This window comes from Vidua macroura, chromosome 8 (genome assembly GCF_024509145.1).
Source record: "Vidua macroura isolate BioBank_ID:100142 chromosome 8, ASM2450914v1, whole genome shotgun sequence".
NCBI classification, from domain to species: Eukaryota; Metazoa; Chordata; class Aves; order Passeriformes; family Viduidae; genus Vidua; species Vidua macroura.
Window position 1 is genome coordinate 24,867,628 of NC_071578.1, and position 10,770 is coordinate 24,878,397.

General features: G+C 42.0%; 1 protein-coding gene across 2 annotated transcripts in view; it reads left to right on the forward strand.

Moving 5' to 3' along the window:
- Positions 1-3,406, forward strand: part of CSGALNACT2 (chondroitin sulfate N-acetylgalactosaminyltransferase 2) — a 32,565-nt gene extending 29,159 nt beyond the window's left edge. For both annotated transcript variants that reach the window (XM_053984200.1, XM_053984201.1), the window contains exons 7-8: positions 137-218; positions 1,404-3,406. In XM_053984200.1, the coding sequence (XP_053840175.1) occupies positions 137-218; positions 1,404-1,696 (375 nt within the window). In that variant the 3' untranslated portion in view covers positions 1,697-3,406. The remainder of the gene's footprint in view (positions 1-136; positions 219-1,403) is intronic.
- The last annotated feature ends 7,364 nt before the right edge of the window (positions 3,407-10,770 follow it).

The window sequence follows — 10,770 nt, forward strand, 5'->3', positions numbered from 1 at the left end:
ATACCAGAAGTGTTATTATGCTCTATCCTGCACTGAACAAATGATTGGAAGAGCTTAGCTTTCTGCAAAACCAAGTGCAATGTACCTCCTTGGTTGTACTGTACATTTCAAAATTAATACTGGTTTAAAATTGCAGGTACACAAGAAGGATTCTGGTTTCTGGAGGGATTTTGGCTTTGGGATGACTTGTCAATATCGGACAGACTTTCTGACTGTTGGTAAGATGAGACTAAAGAAAAAATATTGTGTGTTTAAAAAGTGATTCTCTGGTCTTACCTAATTACAGGAAAGTAATACATTTATTTCTTGCATTATTTCCCCAAGCCCAGCAGTCAGACTTGCCTGACAAGTTTGACCAATGAGATAAATTAGCTTTTCTGGATTTTGATGTCCCATCTGTTGAGTGTATTAAAAGACACAGTAGTTTTAGTAGAAACATTTAATTCTAGAATTTTTAAAATACTGCTTTTTTTTTTTTTTTGGTACTTCGTGTCTGTCTGAAGCAAATGAATCAAGTTTAAGAAACATGTCACTCAAATAAGCCATTCACATAGACAAGAAGCATTCAAATCCTTTCTTTTAAATAACCTAGAGAAGTTGAATACAGTTGTTGGTGTCTTTAGCAATGTGCTTTGCCCCCCCTTGTGGCACGTTCTTAAAACTGAGAACAGCTTGGTGTGCTTAAATGTGGAAGATGGTGGTGAGCATAGTCTGCCAGAAGATGTAAATCTGCCAGAAGATGTAAATCTGCCAGAAGATGTAACGACACAGCCCTGTGTGCTGTCTGGTGGCTTGAATGCAGGCTGATTGCTAATAGCAGTCGTATTGCCTTCTGTATGGCAGTGCTAAATGAGGACTTCGTAATTCTGGAGTTTTGAAATTGTACAAGAGCCTGGGTTGCTCTTCACTGTGGGTCCTTCCTAGAAAAACAAGAGAACTTAAAATGGTGAACCATGTTCCTTTCTTTAATCCAGCCTTTTGAATTGTGACCTGTGGAGTAATTGCTGGCATTGTTAGAGAGGATTTCTCATAGGGTGCTTCATTTTCCAGCTGCTGAAATCCATTATGCTTCCTAAAAATAATGTAAAAGCATAGCGAGTGAGTTTTGCCTACAGTTTTCTGCAGCTGTCACTTGGGATGTCATGCATAATGCAATTTGGAGACACTGCTCTAAGAGACTTTCTGAAGTCAGCAGATCTGTGTCCTGGGCAGTTTCCACCACAAATGATGTGGTATCCTTGAAGCTGCTGTCCCTCAAAATTGGCATGCCATGGCATGGGAAACTTAGTTAATTGCTACAGAATTTCTGGAATGTCATGCCAGATCTGGTAACACATTAGGTATAAAGTGTTGCTCTTCTCGCCTGTGTGCCCAGATGACGATTTCTGACGCTGTTTTCGTAGGGGGTTTTGACTTGGAAGTGAAAGGCTGGGGCGGCGAGGACGTTCACCTCTACAGGAAGTACTTGCACGGTGACCTGATGGTGATCAGGACGCCGGTGCCTGGGCTGTTCCACCTGTGGCACGAGAAGCACTGCGCGGACGAGCTGACCCCGGAGCAGTACCGCATGTGCATCCAGTCCAAAGCCATGAACGAGGCGTCGCACTCGCACCTGGGCATGCTGGTGTTCCGCGACGAGATCGAGGCGCACCTGCGGAAGCAGGCCTACAGGACTAACAGCGAGGCCGTGGGGTGAGGGGCTCCCCGGGCCGCTTGGTGACTTCAATTCACAGTGAACCAGCATCATTTTACAGCCTTAATTCAGCTTACAAATGCAGTGCCTCTCTTTTTCACTGAAGAAGAGTTTAGAGGGTTTTTGGTTTTCGTGTTTGTTTTACGAATAATCCTTTGACTGATAGGCTCTTACCTACATATCTTGTGAGTTCAAGCACCTCAGCTAAATTGGACAGCATATGTAGTTCAAGGAAAGTGTCTTCAGTATCAACTGGAAAAATCTGTGGAATGTACAGTTCAACACTTTTCCATGTGGTACATTTCTGTTCTTATATTGGCATTCTTTTGAGAATTAAATGAAACAATCTTTCATGTCTTGAGTATTTTCAGTCTGTATGGCTCACTGCACTGTGTCTTTATACTTCGACTCCGTTGTAAAAACAAGAGAAAAGGGTGGGAAAATAATCTCACCATGAAAGGTATATGGACATGCTGACCAGTACAGCAGCTGTGGAGGGTGCCGATTCCACAGCAAGGGCTTGGTGCCACATTTGCTGTATTAACAGACATTGACATGGTTGAATAGAGAATCATTTGGGGAGGTGGGAATGAAAATCCTTTTAAGTGGAATTTTAGAACATATAATAGAAGTTCACACTGCAAAGGAAATGCCACCTTCTTATTTCAGTGATAGATCAGACAAGTTGGGAACATTGCAGCTGGGTGTTTCTGTGCCTGCTCTTTTCCCACAGCAGATGCCATATCCCTTCTAGAAACTGAGCTGTGCTATTAAACTTGTTTGCTTAAATATTTTTGGCCCCACTCCTTCTTATTCCAAGTTCCTGCCAATGTATCTCATCCTTTAAGTTGAGGAACCACCTTTTCATTCCCATACAAATTTATTAGAGGCCTGTTTGCTATTGTGCCAGTGTTTTCCTTGTGCATTCTTTTTCTTTGGGCATTTTCCTGACATGTTTTTGTAATGTCATATACTCCTAGTTGATTCAGTGACTGAAAAAGCAGTGCTATTACAGTCTTTCTTTATACAATGCTCTTCATTACACTGGTCATCCTAGCAGCCTTATTTCTTCACTTTTTCAGTTTGCAGATGTTCTAGGGGTTTCATTTTGATTCTTTTTCCTCTGGGTTTTTCTTTTGGTTTCTTTTTTGCTTATTGGGATTTTTGAGCATGTTTTAAGCAGAATTATGCTGTGGTCTCATGAGTGCCTTGTACAATGGCACTACTACTTTGGTACTTAGCTTTTGGGTGTTTTGGGATGCATAAACAGTTCAAATGCAGGCAGGTCATTTTTCTCCATGTTGTCTTATATGATACCATATGGCATGCCTCATTTTTTAATACATTTGTTTATAGAATGAATGCAGAGAATGTTAATTCAGTGGTTAAACCATTTGCATGGTTTCTGCTGAATTTAGATATTAGTTGAAAACCTTTCTCAAACCAGGTAATTAAGATCTGTTTATGGATTTGTTTTGCTCAAGAATTCTGAAGGCAACTAAAGATTTAAATGATTGATTTCTGAATAGCAGATATGCTGTGCAAATAGTTCTGGGCACTGATCCTTTTTTATATGTATATAAAATTTGCCTTTATGTAACTTATTGTGGAGAACAGTGTACTGTATTGTACTTAGAGTGAAGAGAATGCATTGCAGGACTTCTTGCAATTTATATTCTCAATATAATAAATGGAATTTCTGCATTTTAGAAATTGTTTTAAGCTGTTTCGCTGAAATACATTTTTACAATAATATTGTACAGAGCATAACACACTGGATTAAAATAATATTTGCAGTGAGAAATTCAACCAGCTCAATTTTACATCTCCGGTATCTACTCAGACCAGATATGAGAGTTTGTTCTTGAACAACTTAAACTTTACACCAGATTTACCTCACTTGGATATCTTGGTTGTTGCTAACAAAAATTGTAAGGTACTGGTGAGGACAAGATGAAATACACTGGTATTATGATTTGGGGTGAAGATACAAGTGGGGCACTCTCCTGAGACTCCAGCCTTTAAAACTTCAGGACAGCTGCTGCTGTCTTGGTTGCACAAGAATAAGCATCCAAAAATGCCTCTCGCTGACACCACCACTGCTTGACACGCCCTGGAATGGACACAGAGGTAGGGCATAGGCCCAGCATTGCTGCACCTCAGCTCTCAGCACTCAGACACTGCCTCAGGAGGATCCAGTTGTCCCAGTTCTCATGTTTTGGAGACATGGCAGAGTGCTGATATCCAGGTGTCTCAGGTTCTGCTGTTTTCCAGTGCGTGGTTGAGCTTATCAGCAGCAGCGAGGGAGATCGGTGTCAGCTGTCCCCATCTGGGTCATGAAAACCAAAGCATGGTGTCGATGCTGGAAGGTGATGGGGGAGGTCTGGAGGTGAATGTAGTCACCAGGAACCACTTAGGAAACTTTTTTCCATTCAGTGTCCCAAAAGGTGGAAGCAAATGCATTGGAGTTAAAAGGAAGTCAGAACACTTGGAAATATTTAATATGTGTGTTGGGCAATATACACAAGTATTCCAACTGGCTGATGATTTGAGGATTTCTGAACTTAAAGGAGCCCTTGCAGACCCGGGGTTTCCCTTGTCTTAGTTCAGCTCCCTGCAATACCCACGTGTGTGAGATGTTGCTGTGGCACACACCAGCTCAGCAGCTCTGTGCAGCCAGTGTTTGAATGCACACCATTGCTTTTGCTCTGTAATGGAACCAGAACAGAAATAGTGGGATATGCCTGTATTAAAAACAGAGTGATGTCAGTTACCTGAGTGTGTTCAGCTTCTGACTGCCTTTGGGCACAGCCACACTGGGCTACCAGCACGTGCTTGTGAGCAGCAGTGTCGCTGTGTCCCGGTTGCTGCTGTGAGCTGTGACCCAGGGCAGGAATGCTCTTTCCCAGGAAGATGGGTAACTCTTCCTTGCATGTGTTTCCTAACTTCATCCAAGAAAGGGAGCAAGTTAGTTGTGCTTCAAATACAAACATCTCTTGCTTGGGAGCAAGACCTGCTCTTGGCTTTCCCAAGGCGTGCTCTGCCTGCAGAGGAAGAATAAGCCCCACACTGGGGGGGGGGTGGTTTATTTAGCTTGGGGTGCTGCTGGGGCACTGCAAAGAAGAGTGACAGTATCAGGCTTCAGTCACAATCTGTGTGCCCAGGTCGGTGCTTGGGTTACATGGCCGAGTGCTGGGCCTCGTCCCCCTGTTTTGACAGATGCTGTTTACATAACACTTCTTTTTGAGCTGTGGTCTAAGTGATTTCCTGGAGGAGTCACTGTGTTTTAGTGCTAGAGTAGTAAATATAGTAACACTTATTTAAATAGGAACATGCTCCACTGAATCATGAAGTAATTTTTGATTCTGTTGTGTGCTATTCACATAAATTGTAACCTTTTCCAAGGAATTTGTAAGCTGTAGTCTTCCCTAGAGAGAAGTGTTCTTAATTAAAGGAAGTCAAGATGAGATTAGCTCAGGGTGGACTTTTACTTTAGACCCTTGCAGGAACAAATGTGGGTTGTGCTTTTGAAATTGTTTAAAAATATGTTATTCAATAAGACTAGTAGATACTGGTTTAGAGAATCAAGAAATACAGATGGAAAACTGGAAAAAAAACTTAGGGAAATAGTTCTGGGTCTCCTGCATACAGAAGAAAATACTGGGGTTTTTTTAGTTCCATAAAAGCCTTTGGACTCTTGAGATGCACACACCTATGAAAATCAAAACTTATTTGTAAACTGTGTTCAAGAAGAGAATGGCATCAGGAGGGAAAGAGAAGTGTAGGTGAGCCCTAACCACTTGTATCTGAATGCAGACATTTAAATGGTTTTAGTTCATGTCAAAATATAAACTAGAACAAAATTTTTGCCTTGTCACATCCATGAATGAAAGTAATAAAGCTTCAAATAACCTTTAAAATGGTGTTCAGCATAAATTAGTAACTTATTGATGCATCAGTGTAAAGATAAAAGCTTTCTGTGTATCAAAGGTGAGTGTAGCTTTCATTTGCCTGAGGTGTTCTTGCTGAGTGTGACTTCCAAATACATCTTAAGGAGATAAATCATTCAAATTTTACTCAGCTGTGAAGGAAAATGAGGATAATGAGCTTAAGCAATGTTCAGTTCATGCCCCAACGATGCTCACCTTTTCCTTGTTAGGCCTGATTGCAAACTAAAGGACTCCACCTGTTCTGACTGGAAAAGCTTCACAGGAAAGGAAACTTTGATAAAATAGTTTTTTTACATTTCTGTGATTGCACTGGCTCTGCAGAGCTCTGCCTTTGTGGTATAGCACAATTTTTCTGAAAGCCTGGTGCTGAGCAGTGCATTTGGGCTGTGTAGAGACACACCTGGGAGCCACGCAAGATGCCCTGGGCTTCCCATGGCCCAGGCTCCAGCTGATGGGAGTTTCAGCATCATGATTGCCTGGGGAGCTGGTACCAGCTGGTACCAGCATGGGCCAGCCCTGCTTTGGGCAGGTGGCAGAGCAGTGGTGCCCCCTGAGCCAGCAGCAGAGAGCTGCTGGGCCCCTGAGGGGCTGCCCCTGCCCCAGGTACTGGCAATGACCGTGGCATTGGGGTTAATGAGCCCTGGGCAAGGACTGCCTCCCCTCACCTGGGACCTGAAGCTGGCAGAGAAGGGTTCTTCTTTTCCAAGAAATCTGTCTCTCTCCTGGGTTTGAGTAAGGTGAGTGTTCTATTGTTATTTTTGAATTTGCACTAGAGAGGGAGCAGCTTTTATCTTTTTGTTAGGAGACCTTATTTGCTCCTGTAGAGGTTGGCCTAAAGAGCAGGGGTGGTAGCTGGGATCTCCATGGAAGTGCTGTGCAGCAAAAGTACTTCTGACCTGCAGGTAGAATGTTCAATAAATCCCTTTTATATTTCAGTCTAAGTGTTTGCATAAAAATTTAATAAAACACAGCTTTGTCTTGGTTAGCTTAGTCTCTTCCAGGGTAAGGTAAAGAAGTTCCCCTGAACTTGAAGTTTGTGGTCATTTAACTGGTTTATTTGAGCTGCTCTAAATGTGTTTGTTATGTGGTGAGTTTTTCTGGAGCATTTTCAGTTCTTAACAGCTTCAAGGTTGCCTTGTAGCTACAGGGCTTGTATGTAGCATATCACTGAAGTGTTTTAACCTATGTCCTCTCAGCTTTCTCTATAAATGGTGTAAAAACTCTTTGCTGGTGTAAGTTAACTTAGCAAAGGGCTTTAGAATTTTCTTTCATAGGTAGAACACTTTGCATTTGTACTTGACTTGCAGGTGAAAGAGAACATTAACTCATTCCTCATTCATTTGTGGAGGTTGTTTGTTTTGGGGTTTCTTTGTTGATTGTTTTGCCATTTGCATATCCACGGTGGGAACATGTGCTCTTTGCCAGCACCAGTGAGTTCTCAGACTTTGAGCCGAAGTGCTGTTTTTACAAAAGGCTGTATCTGTGGAGTGAAGTGGAATTTAAGGCAGAGGCTATGGAACAGCTTTCATGGATGTGCTGTCTGAGCTGGTCCTGCTGAAGGCAGTGGCAAGTGTGCCCCGGCAGCGAAGTCGCAGCTGTGAAACAACAGGGAAGCTTCTCCTGTGAGGAGAGGGAGGGAAATGAAATTCTCCCAGTGTGATGGATGTGGAGGAGACAGGAGGTGAAGCTGAACAGAACTGTAGAAACACGAGCTAACAGGCACAGCATGGCTTTGGCCCTGTGAGAGCCTCAGCTCTTTGCAGATTTCCTGCAGCCTTATGCAAGCTTAAGCGGCTTCTTGCTGACTTCATTACAATCCATGGGGAAAAATGATTGTGTTAAAGGGATAGTCTGAAGCAAAAATAAAACCCTTTGAGATTGCTTGGTGATCAGGAAGGCTCTGGAGGGCAGCTCTGAGACAGCTTTGGCTACTCTCAGGTTGTGAGTCTCAGCTTTTCCTGGGAGCAGCTGGGATGGTGTTTTGACCTGTAAATGCATCCATGGAACAGATGTTGGAGGGGTTGTGTTTGTGTGCTCTTGAAAATCTTGTCAAAGTGATTTTCTTGGCTGCTGCATTATTGTGAAATTCTTTTTGGAATACTTGGACACTCAAAATTTCTAAGTCGTAAAGTGAAGGAAGAGGTGTATAGAAAAAGCATTTATTTGTTTGCATCTGTCAAATTATTCATTGCTTGCTTGGATTTTATGTTTTTGAAATGTTTTAGAAGTGGTTTGGTTTTTTTTTCCAAACTGAGATCAGGTCATCAATGGTGAGCTATTATGTCCCCAGACAAGAAAAATTCACTGTTTCCTTAAGTTCTGGTATTGCCATAAATATCCAAGACTTCAGTCAACTCCATCACTTACAATTGTGTTTGCTGAGTTCCTCAGTGCTCTGTTGCTGCTGCTGAGGATGTGCTGTGGTTTGTTCTTTGATTTAATAGATATTTGTGGAGGTGGAGTGTTGTTAGCAGTATCTTCTTTGAATTGAGTGTAAACAATGTTGTGTATATATTTTAAAGGAAATGTACAGTGTTGAGACTGATGGATAGCAGGATGCTATATTTAATTTAATATGCCACAGAATCAGAAGAGGCCATAGTGTGCTCATGTGGCAGGAATTAAAAATATGTTAAGTAGTTTTCTCTGTAATGAGATTCTGTTGGAAATCATTTGACTTCTGCCCCCAAACAGAATTACATTGCTTTTAAGATGGCTGCTTAATCTGAAGCAGCTAGATAAGATTAGACATATTAGAAGCAAATTTCCACTAAATTTCAAGTTTCTTCTTTTCTGTCCTGGGTTAGGTGAGGATGTTTGAAGCCGGTGCTTTGGTTTGTGTTCACTTTCAGCTTCCTTTCAATCCTGTAAAATGGTCTCCAGGCCTAGTGCTGAAGTAGGTTTGCAAACAGGACTCCTCTGTGTGGCCACAGACCTGGCTTTTTTGTTTGTGTGTGTGTGTATTTAGTTTTGGTTTGTTTGGGAGGTTTGGTTTCCTGGTAGGTGCCTCTAATAGTTTCAAGTAACTGTGCGCTGTTTTTGCCAAACGCTGTTTCTGACAGGACTTCTCTATTTCAGTGCTTTTTATTAGTGGCTGTCAGGAGCCTGAGTAACCAATACTGTGAAGTATGCATCCTTATAGATCAGAAACTGTATTTATTGGCTGTTGCATTTCCTGGTGGTTTGAATATCTTCTGCATCACACGTCTGAAGGAGAGGGCAGAATATGCCTCAGGATGTCCAGCACTCCCTGCTTGACATAGAACTTGATTGCTTCTGATGTTTCTTTACAGAACTAAACCAATATCCCTAAGTTACCTCACAGCAATCAACTGCATCTGTTTTCTGTGCAGAAGCTGAATGTGCTGTTAGGGAGCCATAAAAACATTGATGACAAAAATTGCTTATAACATTGGAAACACTAGAAATGCTTCAGTTATTTATTGTTTCCATGTTAGATGGTTATAATTTTTGTTGTACCTCCACGTTACTGCAGAACTACACCCCCAAATGTGGTTTCTCTCTCTTCCAAAGCCCAAGCTCCAGCTTGGAAAGCAGTGAAGGACAGCAAACCTGTGCACTGTCAGGGAACCTGGAACCTCTGTCAGAGCCTGTAGGAATGTGCTGGAACCTCAAAACATTCCCAGTTATCCCTGCCTTGCCAGGGACAAGCATGAAAGAAGCTATTGCTACTATTTGTATGCTTACTGGTCTGGAAGCTTCCTTGATAACATGCATTAGCAGCTGCAGATGAATTCTTTCTGCAATTTGATTTTTAAAAATTATTTAAGTATCTTGCTGTCCACACAGCCCTATTCAATTGCTGCAGAGAGCAAGGTCAAACTGTGCTCCTACACACTGTTTGTAGGCTGTTCTGGCTATCTGGGAAACTGGGGCTGCCCTGATAAAATTACATACATTGAAGGCTGAAGAGAGAAGATCTGTCAGCACATCCTCAGAAGAATTACTGATTTCTCCCCAAAAGATGTACTAATATCAGTTGGCAGCTAACTGCTCAGCTGAATTTTGCCCTGTGAGTCATTTGCTAAAAGAAAGTTGTTTCTTGGGAATTATTAACTTGATAAATCAAATTGCTGCTAACGTAACTAAGGATACCTTACTGGCATTGAGCTACTGCTGTCACACTGTGTTGTGCTCTAATGGCAGTGAAGGGCCTGGAAAGCAATTTTATTGTTTACTCTTATGCCTGTGTAAATAGCTAATTTATCCTAATTACTGGATGGGACCTAATTGGAAGTGAGTTTTCAAGGATGCAATATTCATATTAATTATGAGTGTGAACTGGCCATCAGGAAGACTCTTATCTGCTCGATCCTCTAAATGCTGGTAAACATCATTATCTTTTCTAATGAGCTGTGGTGACTGAGCACAGCACTGTGCAGCTCTGCAAGTGTGGTGTGGGTGTCTGGTCACCAAAAACCATTTCCCTAGAGAGTTTCCAACAGATCAGAAATGCTTACGGGGACTTCCAGAGCTCCTGCATTTCCAAGATGTAATTTGGTTTTCTTACTCCAAGGCTTATATCCCTGAGAGAGGAGTTGCACTGGGGCAGAAAACTGGATTTTGCTCACAGCTCTGTGCTTGTCTGTTCTCTGTGTGACCTTGCAGAGGTGGCTTTGCTTCTGTACAGCAGGGCACGAGAAAGGGCGGTGGCTGCAAGCAGAGGTGCTGGGGTGTTGAAATGCCAACAGAACCTTGCCACAGGAAACCCTGCAGCCTGCTGCAGCCAGCAAATGTTGCTGTGCTCTGCTATTCAAACGATAAATATAGGGGAAAAATGAAATTCAGCTCTTATGACACAATAGGTTTTTACACAGTGGAACTGTTAAAGATTTCAGTTGAAAGAACAAAAATATTCTGTAGCACAGACCCTATGAAATCCATAAAATACTGCTGCAGAAAGAACACGAGAAGTGGCAGCATATTGTTGGCTTAGTGTTGTTTTTGCCTTCGTTGAAAGAAATTTAAATATTTCATACTATAGCTTTTCGAGTCAGAAGGTAACCAGTTGGTTCACTGTGACCATACTGCCTTCCACACCTCATTCAGCTTCTGGGTTGTGGTTTGATACATTTGCAAGTGAAAAATAACTATGGAAAAAGTTAA